The sequence below is a fragment of the Jaculus jaculus genome, chromosome 8 (genome assembly GCF_020740685.1).
Source record: "Jaculus jaculus isolate mJacJac1 chromosome 8, mJacJac1.mat.Y.cur, whole genome shotgun sequence".
NCBI classification, from domain to species: domain Eukaryota; kingdom Metazoa; phylum Chordata; class Mammalia; order Rodentia; family Dipodidae; genus Jaculus; species Jaculus jaculus.
Window position 1 is genome coordinate 86,249,514 of NC_059109.1, and position 17,600 is coordinate 86,267,113.

Genomic DNA, 17,600 nt, shown 5'->3' on the forward strand with positions numbered 1-17,600 from the left:
GTAGAATTAGACCTTACCAATTATTGTTTATATCAAACATACAATGCATTAGGATTATATTATCTGGTATATATTTATGAATTTAAAGAAAGTACACTGTAGAGATGTTAGATTGATTATTCTCTCAGCACTTTTAAAATTTATTTATTTATTTATTTATTTGAGAGCGACAGACACAGAGAGAAAGACAGATAGAGGGAGAGAGAGAGAATGGGCGCGCCAGGGCTTCCAGCCTCTGCAAATGAACTCCAGATACGTGCACCCCATTGTGCATCTGGCTAACGTGGGACCTGGGGAACCGAGCCTCGAACCGGGGTCCTTAGGCTTCACAGGCAAGCGCTTAACCGCTAAGCCATCTCTCCAGCCCTCTCTCAGCACTTTTAAGACATCTTCTAGTCTGTATTTGTTGCCAATGTAAAATGGGCTACCTGTTGCTCTTCTGTAGGAAATATGTCCCCCTTCTAACTTTCTCTCATCAATAGTTGGGTTTACCAAGACTTACAGATTTATATATTTTTAAAATTATAAACATTACATATTGCATATAGGTCACATTTCCATTGGGTTATACTCATGAATATGTCCTCTCCTCTGATTTATCTTGCTTGAGCTTTATGATTTCTGAACTTAAGGATTTTGTTTTCATGATATATGGAAATTTTCAAGTATTCTCTTGTGAATATCTCATTCTATCCAAATCATTCCCTAGAACCTTCAGTAGACATAGTTTGGTCTTATTCTAGATAAATCGTGATTTTCATTTATAGCTTTCTTGATTCTTTTTCAACTGTATTTCATGTATAGTATACATAAGCAACTTAAAATTTGTTTTCTTTCTCTTGTTTGTTTATTTATTTAACTTTTTATCAAGACAAGAGTCTTGCTATGTAGCCCAGGCTGTCCTTACACTTGCAGCAACTTTCTTCCCTATGCCTAATAATTTAAAATTTCTGAGTGTATGTGTGTGTGTGTGTGTGTGTGTGTGTGTGTGTATAATTTATTTTGCTTGTGTGAATATGTATAATGTAATGTGTGTATGTGGTGTATGCATGTGTACATGTGCTACTGTGAAACCCCATACACTTGCCTGCAGCAGGGGTTACTTGCATACAGTGGCTGGAGTTAAATTTTGGATGTTTTGATATTTTGCTCCATTGCTCTTCCACCTGGTCTTATTGAGCCAGAGAGTCTCTCTCCCTTTCTCTCTCTCTCTCTCTTTCATTTTTTAATTCTGGAGCTTTCTGGGCTCTGAAGATTCTCAGGTCTCTACTCCTCTGTGGAACTGGGGTTTCAGGCACATGTGGCTATACCCAGCTGTTCTACATGGGGTCTGAAGTCAGGCCCCCTCAGACCATGATGCTTGTGCAGAAAGTTCACTTAACCACTGAGCCATCTCTCCAGATCCTCTACAGTTATATTTTTTATTTCTAGAATTTCCATTCTGGAGCTTTCTCTTACATGTTCCCTTTCAATTTAACTTTTCATTTTTAATTTATATAGTGTTTGTAATCATGCTTATTTGATGATTTGTTCATATCATCCTATTATCTAAAATTATTGAAACTACTCTTGCTTATGGAGGTCCATTGACTCACAAGGTTGTGGCTTTTAGTGGGAGCTCATTTTCAGATGGTTATTATTTGCTATATAAAGTGTGTGAATGTCTTGTAATGGACATTTACTTTTAAGTATTTTTTCTTCTTTTTTTTCCCAAGGTAAGGTCTCACTCACTGACCTGGACTTCACTCTACAATCTCAGGTAATTATTTTAAAAATATTTTTATTTATTAATGACAGGGTGAAAGAGAGGGGGAAGGAGGGAGGGAGAATGAAAGAAGGAATATGAATGTGCATGCCAGGGCGTCTAGTCACTGCAAATGAACTCCAGATGCCTGTGCTACCTTGTGCATCTGGCTTGATTAACTTGATCAGACTTGACTGTCAGGCTTTGCAAGTAAGTGCTTTTGACCTCTAAGCCATCAACTCAGCTTACCTTAAGTATTTTTATAACAACACTTGCTGGGGCTTCATAAATTTTGTGGTCTTGAACTACCTTCTACTACTCTTTTTCCCCAGGATTCTTTTATCATTGAAGACATTTAAATTTAGTCCATCATCTGTGGGTGGCACATTTGATGGCTCTGATTTCTCAAGAGAGACTTTCCCCTTTCTGAAAAAGCCATCCGAGGGATGAACTTCCTATTGCTTTCCCTGGCTGACAGGTAGTTTTTCCACTCTCTACATACAGGAGGTAGCCACTGTTATTTTCTACCTTTACCCAGGTACTTCAATCTGGCCTATTGCTGTATAGGGGCCATAAAGCTTTATTCATATCCCTTAGTGAAAAATTAAAATATCAGCCCAATCCATGAGAACCTAAGTCTCTGTGTGGCTCAGGTTTCATTTGTAAAACTAGGTTTCCTCTTTATTTCCTAAAAGTTGATATTTCTCAGTTTTACTTAAGGAACAATGTTTTTAAAAAAATATTTTATTTATTTATTTTCGAGAGAGAAAGAGACAGAGAGAAAGAGAGAATGGGCACGCCAGGGCCTCTAGCCACTGCATATAAACTCTAGACACATGTGCCCCTTTGTGCATCTGGCTTACATGGGTCCTGGGGAATTGAACGTGGGTCCCTAGGCTTCACAGGCAAGTGCTGTAACTGCTAAGCTATTTCCCCAGTCCCCTAGGAACAATGTTTTATTCCCAGTTCTATTACTCCATACAGCATGCATGTGTATTTATAATAATAATGGGGTTTGCACTATACCTGATGGCATGTTGCTGGAAATTAAAGACTACCATTCAACAGTGATAGCAGGGTCAGCAGATTTTGTTTAGAAAAACTAGAAAGCTTCCTTGTAAAAACTGCAGTAAGTTGAATTTCAGGGATTATTCCACTGCTGTCATACTGATGAGGAAGGTCGCTTGGGAAATGAAGGGACTCGTAAATGTGGCACTCTTATTAGGAATACAGTTCTCCTTTCCAATTCCCTCAATTTCCCCCTCCCTTCTCTTTTTTCTCCCTCTCTCTCACATTCCTTTTTGTATTCTTCCTTCTAGGAACAATATTCTATATTAAACTCAATGTCCTGGACTTGTCTTTGGTACCTAAGGTGTCTAGTCGTCAGATGCTGAACAGTTTTTGTGAATCTGAGTATTACAGTTATACCAAAAGCCACTCATGCAGCAGAAGTGAAGTGGGAGCATACTAACATACCATGTCCTCCATAAAATACCCAGCTATCTATGGGAAGGGACTTTCATCATTTGGTCTGAGAACTGGTTTTACTCTACACAGAAAAATGAAAGCCAAATTTCATTGCAGAACAACTAGCCATACATTATAAAGCTGCACTTGTGACTTCAAATTATTTCTTTTTTTCTGCCTCAAAGACTGTGACAAGATGAGTCCACTGTAGTTACAAGTATTAATACCACAGAAGTTAAATTAATGACTCTACTGAGGCTATATTCTGCAATCACAACAACCACACAAGCTATAGAAATCCTGAGACAAAATATCATTCCCTATGGGACACTTGATTTTCATTTGTACCTAACACATTGTTCAATCTTTCCAAGTCTTTCTTTGCCTCCTGTATTATCAAAAATAACTTGAATTCCCTTTAAAGCCAGCTGCCCTCAGTGTAGTTTTGGGTTTAAGAAAAGTCAATAAACCATAAGGTGACACAGCAGCTGACAGAATTTTCAAAGGCCTTATTCCTTTCATCCCAGTAACCTGGACTCCTTCACAAAGGAGGCAGCCAGTCTCTTCATGAAAAGAAGACAGGAACATGCTCTTCTATCAGTATCAGATCAACTAATACTTAGCCAGGCAAAAGTAGAAGAATGAAAGTGACTCCACCTACAAGCATAGGATCCGAGTTCTAGAGACAATTTTTTCACTGTCAAATAGCCTTCAGATGGTGTTGGAGTCCTGAGCCTCTCAGAGGGCCTCACTGGAAACCCCATTCTGGCATGCATGATCGTGATTGCTCACCTTGTCCATGTTTACACCACTGCCTAATTAGCAGCATGTACCATGACAAACTTTTTTTTTTTTTTTTTTTTTGATGTAGGGTTTCACTCTCTAGCGCAGGCTGACACTATGTAGTCTCAGAGAGGCCTTAAACTCACAGCAATCCACCTAACTCCACCTCTGGAATGTACCACCATGCCTGGCAACAAACCTTTTAAATGCACCATTCTACCTAATGCCCCTAACAAGCCCAAGAAGAGATCTGATCTATTTTATATGTTAGTAAACAAGCTCAGGGATATTAAAACCTCCCAAGACCACCAGTATATGCGTTGGGTCTAGGGTCATGCCACTTGTTTGATGCCAAAGCTCATATGTTCACCTTTAACCCATGAGCCTGCATACTGGATATGCAATTATGTCCGAATCTGGCCTCTACATGCAAGGGCTGTTTTTTAAAATTGATTATTTTGTGTGTGTGTGTGTGTGTACACTAGGGTCTCTTGCCATTGCAAACACCAGACACATGTACCGCTTTCTGCATCCAGCTTTATGTGGGTGTTGGGGCCAACAGGTTTTGGGAATAAGCACCTTTTTAACCACTGAGACATTTCCCCACCCCATGCAAAGGTTTGATATAAGGCACTCCTTTCCCTTTAAAGGTTACTTACCTAAATAACTTGAGGTTGTCTGCAAGTTTAGGGATATCAGTAATGTCCTCCTAAGGAAAAACATGACAACTGTCAGCATGGATAGCACAAATGTGATCTGCGCTATACCCCATCTGATACATCAGCTGCTCACCACATGCAGTTTTTAAAGTCTGAATTCATTCAAATGAAACAGAATGTTCTCTTGATTCCTTAGCCACATGCCACATTTCCAGTACTTTCCTCTGGGGGAGGGGAGAGGATTGGGAGCAGAAGGGAGAGCATGTAGGGGCTCCTAGGAAGGTGGCAAAGTACTATTTTCTGATTTGGGATTGTGACTTGGCTAACAATACTGATTTATTAATCTGTACACTTACATATTTTTCACTTTTCAGTGTCAGGACAAAGTGTAAAAGACAGAGAAAGAGATTTTAAAAATTGCCTAGCCGTCCCTATATCTTCTTACCATTCTCTGTGTAGGAAACAGTGACCTCTAAGTACAAAGGAGAGCTTTTGTATTTTTTACATTGAAGTGGATTCTGCTCGTTATCTGGGTCACTGATTAAACTCAAAATGAACTGGTTCAAAGTTCATTCTGCAATGCAGGTTGGTACCTGTTTGTGAACTGAGACACCCATTGTTTAGAGTAACATAAAAATACTGAGAGAAGAAAGAGGGAATTTTTCATTTTTTCCAAGAAGGATTGCTTTCCTGTGACTTAGGGTAGAAAACAGATGAAAAAATCCAACCAGCCAACCAACTAGCCAGACAACAACAACAACAAATACTCCAATTCGTAGCACTTCTGTCTTGGCTAACTGCTCAAGCAAAGGATTTAGTTTGTTCTTAAGTATTTGCTTTCTCTTAAAATCAATTTTAAGGCATTAATGATAAGAGAACATACAAGGAGTGGGTCAGAATATACTGAGTCATTCTGATCTGTCATCTCCATTTAGATAGTGAGATCCAACTACAGTGGGCCCACCTGTCTGATTCAATGTGATTACACCAATAAATACTCCCATGACTAAAGAAGCTAAACCAAACAGTAGTGCTTGATGAATGGATCAAACAGGAGAGGCATTCTGATTTTGAAGCTGCTACTCAGGCACTCTTGGGAACAGAGAGCAAGAATGATGAACCGGTTTTCTTTCCTTATGTTTTTTTTCTGGATTGTTTTGTTTATTTCTTTTCAGAAATGAAAAGTGTTCAGGAATGTTTGATAATGTTTTACAGAAAGGCTCTCTGTTCATTCAGGCTTACCCAGTGGAAACGTATGACCTGGAAAGTAAATAATAAGACTTTATATCTGCAAAGCCTGCTTTCCATTCTCAGCTGCCCTATATCATAAGCAAGAGACCTTTTCTAGACTTAAGGAACCAGCTCCATGTTCAATGCTAGTGAAGTGGAGCCCAAAACTAGGTTCTCTCCACATCATGCATGATACTTTGAATATACAGTGTCCTTCACAGCCTCAAGTATTTGTGATTAGTCCTATTTAATCCCCAGATGGTGAGACATTTGGGAGGTAAAGCCTTGCTGGAGGAGTTTTAAAGGTGGGCCTTGAGGTTTATTAGTCTAGCCCAACTGTGTGTGACAAGCTAGCTTACACAGGTGACTTCTTCCTGCTGATGTATGAATATGTGATCAGGTTGCTTACTCTGCAATACTTTCTACACCATGATGAAGCTTCCCTTCAAAACTATAAGCTTGAAATAAACCCTTTACTCCCATTAGCTGCTTTGTCCCAGCAACAAGACAGTAACTGCAGCCAGGTGTGGTGGCACATGCCTTTAATCTCAGCACTCAGGAAGCAAAGGTACGAGGAATGCTGTGAGTTCAAAGCCAACCTGTGAATACAAAGTAAGTGCCAGGTCAGCCTGGGATAGAGTGAGACCTTACCTTGAACCTGCCCCCCAAAATAAAATAAAAACAAACAAAAAAGGTAATTGCTATACATGCCAACTGATATTCAGGAAGAAACACAATAAAAGAAGATTGTCAGGCTGGAGATATGGCTTAGCCATAAAGGCACTTGCTTGTGAAGCCTAAGGATCCAGATTTGATTCCCCAGTATCCATGTAAGCCAGATGCACAAGGTGGTGCATGCATCTAGAGTTCCTCTGCAGTGGCTGAAGACCCTGGTGTGCCCATTTTCTCTATCTGCCTCTTTTTCTTTCTCATAAATAAATGAATGGAGCCAAGTGTGGTGGTGCACGCCTTTAATCCCAGCACATGGGAGGCAGAGGTAGGAGGATTGCCATGAGTTCAAGGCTACCCTGTGATGACAGAGTTAATTCCAGGTTAGCCTGGACCAGAGTGAGACTCTACCTCAAAAAACCAAAATAAAGAAATAAATAAATGCATGAATGAATAAATAAAAATGTTTTTAAGAAAGATTGTCATCATTGGTGATAAAACATCTCATAGTCACTTGAAAGAGCTAAACTGAGAAAAGCTGGGCAGTTCTTGCTGTTTAAACTTGTCATGTGCACTATCTGTTTTCCCTTTCAGATGAGATCTTTTTCTTAACTGTAACCTTAAAAAATTCATCTGTATTTGTCTCTTGGAAAAAGTTGTGAATGAATCTTATGTTTATATCCATATATTAATGCTTCTCTAACTTCTGGTTTGAGAAAATTCTCTTTGTAGATGGTTGTGACCACTGGGGAGACTCAAAACTATCGAAGTGCTGAGAAGTGAGAGTGCAGTGTTGAGCACTGAGCTCTCTCTATCACTCTCCAAGGCTCAGGGACCACTGCAGAAGAGGAGGCAGAAAGAAAAAAGAACCAAAGGAAGAGGAGGACAGCTCTGCAATACTGTCTTCCAGGCACAAAGTGGTCTTGATATAAATGACGTCACAGTAGCTGATGCTATGGACACAAGAACTGCATAATAAGGAGGGAAAAGGATGTCATCACAATAGAAGAAAGTGTAGATGGAAAGAAGGAATTCATTCAGTGCAGGAGAAATAGAGGAGGGGAAGGGAGAATGGTGGGAGGAGATTATGATCATGGTATATTGTCTAAATATGTGGAAATTTTAAAAATAAGTTAAAGTTCATACCAAAGTGCAGTCTGCCCTTCCCCCTTCAAGGGTCACTTCCAAGTGAGACAATGCTGCTTCAACTTCATCAGCCTCAGCCTCCATCGTAAAATCCTGCATTTCTGCAGAAGATGACAGTTTGCTGATGTGATACTAAAATAAAATGAAGGTTCTTCATTTATTCGTTTATTTATTCTTTTGGTCTTTTTGCAGACAGGATCTAGACAAGTTGTTCAAGTTGGCCTCAAACTTTCTGTGGTAGCCCAGGTTGGCCTTGAACTTGTGATCCTCCTGCCTCAGTCTCCCAAAGCTAGGATTACATGGTGTACCCCAGCATGTTTGGCTCTAAACAAAGGAATTAGAAATGTTATGGACACCAATGGGTCCACTGGCCATTATTTGAGGGGAATTTCCCTGGAATTCTGAGCATCAAAAAGGAGATGTGCCTGTACAGGGAAAGTGACACTTAGTAAGTCCCATGCTGAGATGATGGTTGGCCAGATTCAAACCTGGTTTTTCCTCATCCCCAGCAGCAGCAAGGTGGTAGGAATTGCCAGATGAATGCCTCACACAGGATGTGCACATGTGTGGATCATGAGGAGCATATTTAAAAAATAAAATTTCTGGGTGTGGTGGCGCATGCCTTTAATCCCAGCACTTGGGAGGCAGAGGTAGGAGGATCGCTGTGAGTTCAAGGCCACCCTGAGACTACATAGTGAATTCCAGGTCAGCCTGGGCTAGAGTGAGACCCTACCTCAAAAAACCAAAATAAATAAATAAATAAATAAAAGTTATTTCTGTATGTGAGCATCAAGGCCTCCTAATGCTGCAAACAAATGCCTGACATACCACTTTTTGCATCTGGCTTATGTGAGTGGCTTGGAAACTAAACTCAGGCCAGCAGGCTTTGAAAGCTAGTGCCTTTAACCATTAAGCAATCTTCCCAGCTCAATGCTTCCCAGGGGGATATCTTAAATTTACTCACTTCATTTTCATTTCCTTCATCAAAGAAACTAACAGAAGGCTTGATTTGTCTTCCCCAAGAGAAAAGGTACCATTACCATACCTGTAGTGCTGCAAAGATCAACATTTCTTCTTCTGTGCAGTCAATTTCTTCTAAGAGAATAGCCCACCTGGCTTGTTCATAGAGTTGGTTTATTCGAACAGCATCGTACTAGAGAAAGAAACAGACGTGTGTATGTGTGTGTGTAGGGTGCTACTTATATTTACAATACAAAATTCTTGAATAACTGAAACCATTCATGCCTAATATAGAAAATCTATTTAAAAGCCTATGGCAAGGGAAGGCCTAAGTCCTAAGGCAGAAGCTGCAACTGTGGCTTGGCTAAGTGAATATATTATGCCCACTAAATTGCCCTTTTCATTTTATATTTTAACCCAATTAGTGTTGTTCTCCCTTTTGGGTGGAGAAAATTCTTTTTTTCAGATGATGGTGACTACAAGAATTCAAAACTCATTAAAATGCTGAGAAAAAGTGACAGCGCAGTCCTCAGCAATGAATGTGACTTCTCTATATCACACCCTCTAAGGCTCAGGGACCAGTGCAGAAGAGGTGGTGGAAAGAATGTAAGAGCCGGGCTGGAGAGATGGCTTAGCGGTTAAGCGCTTGCCTGTGAAGCCTGAGGACCCCGGTTCGAGGCTCGGTTCCCCAGGTCCCACGTTAGCCAGATGCACAAGGGGGCGCACGCATCTGGAGTTCGTTTGCAGAGGCTGGAAGCCCTGGTGTGCCCATTCTCTCTCTCTCCCTCTATCTGTCTTTCTCTCTGTGTCTGTCACTCTCAGATAAATAAATAAAAAAATGAACAAAAAATATTTAAAAAAAAAAAAAAGAATGTAAGAGCCAAGGGATGGGGAGGAGAGCTTACAATACTGTCTTCCAGACACACAGTGACCGGTACATTCATGGCTTTACAGTAACTGTTGTTACCTGCATAAGACCTGCATAATATCGGTCCATCAACATGTTGTCATGGTGAGAGAGGAGAGCAAAAAAAAGGACCTCAAAATAGAAAATGGTTAGGAGGCAGAGGTAGGAGGATTGCTGTGAGTTCAAGGCCACCCTGAGACTACATAGTGAATTCCAGGTCTTGAACTAGAGTGAGACCCTACCACAAAAAGCAAAACAAAATAAAAAAAGTAGAAGACATGCTATGTGGAAAGAAGGGCTAGAAGGGAAATGGGGGAGAGGACAAAGGAGAGGTACAGGGGAGGATTATGACAAGATACCTGGTATAAATATATTGAGTTGGCAATAAAGAAAAAAAATCATTTAAAAAGATGCTCAGTTTCACTAATAATGAGAGAATTAAAACTAAAACAAGATGACCCACTTTCTAATTTTGACCAGATTTGCCTAGATCATAAGTGCTAACAGTATGTGGTGTTGGTAATGATGAGGGGTAACTGTCACTTTTACAAGTGTGGCTATCAGCAGGCAATTTGGACCTATCTCTCTCTCTCTTTTTTTTTTTCAAGGTAGGGTCTCACTCTAGTCCAGGCTGACCTGGAATTCACTCTGTAGTCTCAGGGTAGCCTCAAACTCATGGCAATCCTCCTACCTCTGCCTCCCAAGTGCTGGGATTAAAGGTGTGCGACACCACGCCCAGCTCAGGCCCCATCTCTTTTTTTTTTTTTAAGTTTTTTTTTTTTTATTTATTTGAGAGCGACAGACACAGAGAGAAAGACAGAAAGAGAGAGAGAGAATGGGCGCGCCAGGGCCTCCAGCCACTGCAAATGAACTCCAGACACTGCGCCCCCTTGTGCATCTGGCTAATGTGGGACCTGGGGAACTGAGCCTCGAACTGGGGTCCTTAGGCATCACAGGCAAGCGCTTAACCGCTAAGCTATCTCTCCAGCCCAGCCCCATCTCTTAATAACCTCTTGTCCTTTGATGAGTGGTGTAGAAATAAGTGCCAGCATACATACAAGAATATTCACTACATTTGGGTCCTGATAACCCAGAGTTTGGCATTTCTTTTGATTATTTTCAGTGGATAGAGAAGTGAATTAGACTTAATATTGTTGTGAAAGATCACCATGATGTATTACAAAGTAGAAAGATGCAACTCAGAACAGACAGGGATTTCAAGGCCTTGAAAATCTGGTTAAAAAAAAATTGGTTTCTAGGAGTTGGCAATTTAGCTCAGTGGAAGATAACTTGCCTAGTGAACAGAAAAACTTAAAAAATGTCTTGCCATGTAAGCCAAGGCCTCCAGCACCCACACAAAAGCTGAGCACAGCAGTGCTTACTTGACAGCTGCTCTAGCCTACTTAGCGAACTCTAGGCCCAGAGAGAAACACTATCTCCAAACAAGGTGGACAGTGGTTGAGGAAAACACTTGACATAGACATCTGTCCTCCACACACATGCATATGCACTTGCACACACACACCTGTGTACACATGAACACACACATAATATGTCTGAAAAATGTGCAAGCAAATGCAGTCATGAAGTTAACTGTGGCTTCCTCCCAGGAGAGTTTACTGTTTGTATTTGAGGTCCAAAGCATAAAACTATGGAATACATGTAAGAAGTAGAATGGTAATGCAGTTACCCACATAGTTACTTTTTGTATGTGAAAAGAGCAACTAATTTACCAAACTCTTAATTTACAAGAACATATAATATATACAACTATATTGCCGATGGACCTCATGTCTTACAGGAGATCTCTAGAAGTATTCATTCCAGATCTTTTTTTTTTTGTATCATTTGACCTACATCTTCCTGTTTCCCATCTTTTGATAACCACTATTAATTCTCTACATCTGTATATTTAAGTTTTTTCTCTAATTTTTCTTTTTAGATTCTATGTATAAGTAAAATCATTCAGTGTTTTTCTCTCTGTCTCTGCTTTATTTTGCTGAGTACAAGTGCCCTCAGGACCCATGAGTGTCATGACAAGATCTCATTTTAAGGCAAAATAATATTCACATGTATACATATATATGAAACATCATCTAGAAAACTAAACTATTTTCTATTTTTAATTGTAAATATTGCTTTAAAAGTTTTATTTTCAAAAAAATAACCTTGCCGGGCGTGGTGGCACATGTCTTTAATCCCAGCACTCAGGAAGTAGAGGTAGGAGGATTGCCATGAGTTCAAGGCCACCCTGAAACTCCATGGTGAATTCCAGGTCAGCCTGGGCTAGAGTGAGACCCTTCCTCGAAAAACCAAAAAAAGAAAAAAAAAAAACCCCAAAAACCTTAATTGTGTTAAAATAAAAATTTATCTTTATTATTTTTAAATGGACAGTTTAGTGGCATTAGGTACAATCACATTTTGGCACTATCCATTTCCCAAGAATTTTTCATCTTGCAAGGCTAAGATTATGATTATGATTAAGATTAAATTATAATTTCTATTTTAGAGAGAAAGAAGAGAGCCAACTCATTCTTTTTAACAACATAATATGTATGGATCATAATAATTTAACCAGTTCTCTCTCAAAGGACATTTATGTGGTTTTCAGTCTTTCCCTAAAAGAAATACTGTAGTAGTAACCTTCTCTGCACACACACATGACTTGCATGTGTTAAATATCACTGTTCTCTGAATACTTCACAGTAGGTTTATGAGCCAAAGCTGTGCACAGTTGTAATCCTGATTTTACTGCATTGCTTTCTTAGAGGCTAATTGGTATTTAAGTTGTATCTTGACATACAATCAATGTGTGAGACCTGTTCCTTAGAGCTTATTATTTGTTTATTAAGAGACAAATATATCACTATATCCACTTTGAAAAGGACTTTGGCTACTACAGTTCATTATAAACTTTTCATTTGGTGGTCCTATGTACTTCAGTTCATTAGTTTTTCAAACAGTGTCTGACAGTTTTGGATTACCAGCACTTCACTTGGTTCTTAGCATGTAACTGTTGTTTATTATTTATTTATTTTAAAAAGTATTTTATTTATTTATTACAGAGAGAGAGGAAGGCAGATATAAAGAGAGAATGTGGGCTGTAGAGATGGATTAGCAGTTAAGAGCTTGCCTGTGAAGCCTAAGGACTCCAGTTTGAGGCTCGATTCCCCAGGACCCACATTAGCCAGATGTACAAGGGGCACATGCATCTGGAGTTCATTTGCAGTGGCTGGAGGCCCTGACACACCCATTCTCTATCTGCCTCTTTCTTTCTCTGTTGCTCTCAAATAAATAAATAAAAATTAAAAATTAAAAAAAAGAAAGAATGGGCACACCAGGGCCTCTAGCCACTGCAAATGAACTCCAGATGCATGTGCCCCCTTGTGCATCTGGTTTACATGGGTCCTGGGGAATTGAACTGGGATCCTTAGGCTTTGCAGGCAAATGCCTTAACCTCTAAACCATTTCCCCAGCCATAACTGTTGTTTAAAGAATAATGAATGAGTAAATAAATATATGTGGATAACTTTGAATAGCTAAGATCAGGCCAAAAATATTTAGCAATTAGAAAATGTATAAATATATTTTATGTATTATCTAATTTTGGAAAAAATTAAAACAGGTTATAACAATAGATAGCATACAACAATGTATCTTAAATTAACTGGGAATTGACAAGGAAAGACTTAGACTGAGGAATGAGGCATAAAAGTGAAATGACATAAATGCCAGGTGGGTATGGTATTTTATGGTATGGTTGTCCACCTGTCATCCCAGAGTTTGGGAGTCTGAGACAGGGGACTCAAAGTTAGGGTCAAGTTGGGGCAGCTGGTTAGCTAGACTTGTTGAACTGATGAGCCCTGGTTTCAACTGAGAGACCATGTCTCAACAAATAAGGTGAAGAGTGATTGAGGAAGACACCTAGTGTTGGTCTGTAGTCCCATGCACATGCACACACATACATACCTGTGCTTACACACTGACACACATGCATGCATGCACACCACACACACATACACTTGTGAAAAAAACCACAATCACACAACATTACAGGCTTGTGTTTAGCAAATAATGCAAAAAATGAAACCCTAACTGATGGTACACAGGGAACCCAAAAGAACCTAAATGAAACAGAACAAAATGTGTTTGTTAGGAGAGTGGTCCTGTCATGCTCTCTGAAGGTTTAACCAAAGAGCCAAATTTGCTCTTTGGCCATCATTTGTTGGGAGATCTGGATTCCAGGCAAAAGTCAGACGCGTCATCTTTAACTTGGGGCTAAAGCAAAGGTCAAGCAGATGCATTCCCTTGGAAATGATGAGGCATCCAGTTTATTTTGAAGGAGACATCAGTCTGAGATGCTAGGGGAACTGAGAAGGGCCTCTGAAGGACTAAAGTCAGGATCCAGGAAGCAGAAATGCTGTGCTGAGAAAACAGCCTGCACTGAGGCTGGCAGAGGCAGGCTCTTCAAACCAGAGCCCAGCAATAAGTGGAAAAGCACGAAAAGCACAAACCAGGATGCCGAGGAATGGCAAAGTTGCCCTGGTTACTTGGAGGACTAAGCAGTGAGTTCCAGTTTACATTTCCTACTATGGTCCACTTAGCTGCTGAGATTGAGATCCACAATGTGGCTAAGAGGGAGCAAGGAAGAGGGGACAGAAGTCCAAGGGACATGTCCTAAAAGGGTTTAGGTGGAAGGCATGCCCTGAGTTGGAGTTGGTGGCCAGTAAGGTCTTTATTTAAATAGATGACCCATTTTCCTCAAAGATATGTTAATATTGCAGTGGAGGCTCTTGTGTGAATCACTTTGTAGTCCTGGCTTGTCACAGGAACAAGCCTTAACCCTGTCCTCTTAAACCTCGTTTCCTTCCTTTTATCTCTGTTAGCCACCTTGTTCCTTCAACACTGTGAATGCAGAGAGTTGCTGAGCACCAAGACCCCAGGAGACTCCTAACTCAGGGGTAGCTTAGCATGCCTGCTGGGAAGGGAACATGGTCATTCGGAGGTCCATAGACAAGTATCAGTCTACCCTGCAGTGATAAAAGATGACACAAATCAACCGTATCCTTGACAACGACTGCTTTACATTTCCATGCATTCACACACCAAAAGGAAAACAAAGAAAACTTTTCTTACTTTAGGATTCAAGTCAAAGAAAGTGTAGTATTTGAATCGTAACAGCAGCTGCTCATCTTCTTGGATGCCTTGTTCCATGAGGGAACGTGAGGAATCCAGCCAGCTAGGAAATAACAGGTTTGGATTTAAAAGCCAATCAATTTACATCCATGCTGACTTCTTATATTACATATACTTTTTTTTTTTTTTTTTTTTTTTTTTGAGGTAGGGTCTTACTCTAGCTCAGGCTAACCTGGAATTCACTATGCAATCTCAGGGTGGCCTCAAAATCACAGTGATCCTACTATCTCTGCCTCCTGAGTGCTGGAATTAAAGGCATGCACAATATGCTCAGCATGCATACTTTTTATTTATTTGCTTTTGTTTGTGTGTATGTGGTGTGGCTAACTATGCACTCACTTGTGGTGGGATGCATGTGGCTGCAGTGGTGGAAAGGAACACTGGGCGTCCTGCTCCATCACTGCTTCACCTCTTCTCATGTGAGCTGGAGTCTCTTACTGATCCTGGAGCATGCTGGTTTTGTGTGAGCTCCAGTGATTCTTGGATCTCTGCTATCCTATAGGATGGAAGTTAAAGACTTGCCTGGCCACACCCAGTTGTGTTTGTGGGCCCCGGGGCTTGAACTTGAGCAGTCTCTCAGGCCCCCATGCTTGGACAAGAAGTGCTCTTAACTGCTGAGCCACCTCCCTAGGTCTACATTGCAAATACTTTTGAACATAGGCAGAATAAGCAATATCAACAAAACCGTGAGCACATAATAGCTTATATTTACACTTTACAGTTTTTAAGGTGGAAAAATACATATTCTCATGGACACATTAAAGTAAAGTAATCCATTGAAAAACCAGAGAAGTTATTATTATTAGTTTTTTAAAATTTAATTTTTATTAACATTTTCCATGATTATAAAAAAAAATCCCATGGTAATACCCTCCCCCCCCCCACTTTCCCCTTTGACAATCCATTCTCCATCATATTACCTCCCCAATAGGTTTTTTTTTTTTTTTTTAAATACAGGGTCATACTATATAGCTCTAACTGGCCTTGAACTCATGATCTTATGAATGCAAGGATAATATATATGCACTATGCCTGGAATTATCTCAGTTTTATAGATGAAGTGATGGAGCCTCAGTGACATCAGAGGTCAGGGTCACAACTTCATGGAGAAGACAGCATAAAAGTCTATGCCTCTGACTTGTCCACATTGCTTCTCCATGATACCAGATGGTTCAGACAAGCTCAGTGTCTACCCCAGTCTTCAATGGAGAACACAGTTATATCTATGCAGTACAATAGCCTCTAGCCAGTTGTGGCTGATAAATCCTTAAATGTTAATAATGTCTCATCTTAATTTTTTTTTTCAATTTTTGTCTTATTGAGGTAGGGTCTCACTCTAGTCTATGCTGACCTATGTAGTTTCAGGCTGGCCTTGAATTCACACTATTCCTACCTCAGCCTCCCTAGTGCTGGGATTAAAGTCCTGTACCACCATGCTTGGCCCTATTTTAATTTTAATTAAGTATAAAATAAATTAAACATTCACATATGACTAGTGGTTCCTCTTTTCAATAGTACAGTTTCATGTTGGCAAAACAAAAATTGGGTAGTGGTAAAGAGTGGAGATTTAAAGTAAAACACCAAGAAGGGAATGGCTATCATCTACTACCACAAAAGCATCAAGTCTGTTAGGCCCTGCATGGAAACAAGAATGAAGAATGAACAAGATGTATTCTCTGCACTACAGGGGCTGACTGACAGTCTGGTAGAAGGGGGCCACTTGATAAGAGAACAATGTGACAGAGCAAGCAAAGTGCTAACAGCTTTGCAGAGAGGTGACATAGGCCACATAACATAAAGAGCCACTTTCTGGGTCACACATTGCTGGGAGGTGAATGTGTTAACAAGTTTGTCTTCATTTAGCGGGCAATGGAAGGCAAAACAAATGATAGCTTAGGCAATAGCTTGGGTGTAATTTCTGAAAACATGTCAAACAGAAGTCCAGGATTTACTTCTTGGGAAGCCAAGAAGTGATATTCTATAAAAGACAGTATGAGCTATGTCAACCACTTTGAATGTCCCCAGCTGGCTTATAGAATTCACAATGCCTCTGCTCTCTGTCCCATAAAATAATTCTTGCCCACCTTCAGCAGCAAAACTTTATGGTTAAGCAAGCACATTTAAACCACTGAACCATTGCCTCAGCCCCTCAAAGAATTATATTCAAATATGGTAATCCACTGAGCTTTCCGAGCTCACCAATTCTGTCACACTTTTAAGGTACCGAGATGATCACTGGCTGTAGGCTGTGTTAAACCCTTTTTATTGTTGAAGCAAGCACTCTGAATTTTGCTATTGAAACAAAATCTTGAGGCCAGTTAACTTAAAAATCAGTCTCCCATATTTGTGACTTTTTTTTTAAACTCTATGAACACCAGTCAAGAGGGATGTAAGATAGAACCCCATCCTTACCCTGCATTCAGCTTGGCTTTCTCAGCCAGAGACCGAGGCTGGTACATATCAGCGAGCGCGTCTGGTGACTGGGGAGGCTGACTGAATGCAAGGATGCTGCAGTTCTGCTCCGTCAAAGGGCTGTCAGTGAACCAGGTCATGGTGGAGGACGCTGGTGTACCACTGATGGGGTCATATGTGGGCGTCATGGTTTTACTGTATAAGCCAGGACTTGCTATGAGGGAAGATGAGAGGTACAATGATAGGAAAATTGAGAGTAGGAATCTACAGAAAAAGAAACACGACTTCTACTACAATGAATTTCGACTTTAAATGTAGAATATTCATGGGGATCAGGATGGTAGATAGGAGACTAGTTACGCACAGGCAAAGATCTTGTGTGGATCTTTAGCTCCTGGGACCCCAACGGTATGAAAGTTTCTAAGAA

The 17,600-nt window shown here is 40.2% G+C and overlaps 1 protein-coding gene across 1 annotated transcript in view; it reads right to left on the reverse strand.

Moving 5' to 3' along the window:
- The window catches only part of Fermt1 (FERM domain containing kindlin 1), a 45,833-nt gene that overhangs the window by 17,356 nt on the left and 10,877 nt on the right, over window positions 1-17,600 (reverse strand). The window contains exons 5-9 of the mRNA XM_045157706.1: window positions 17,174-17,387; window positions 14,702-14,804; window positions 8,744-8,851; window positions 7,699-7,830; window positions 4,654-4,703 (exon numbers count right to left, since the gene is read on the reverse strand). Coding sequence (XP_045013641.1) covers window positions 4,654-4,703; window positions 7,699-7,830; window positions 8,744-8,851; window positions 14,702-14,804; window positions 17,174-17,387 — 607 coding nt within the window. The remainder of the gene's footprint in view (window positions 1-4,653; window positions 4,704-7,698; window positions 7,831-8,743; window positions 8,852-14,701; window positions 14,805-17,173; window positions 17,388-17,600) is intronic.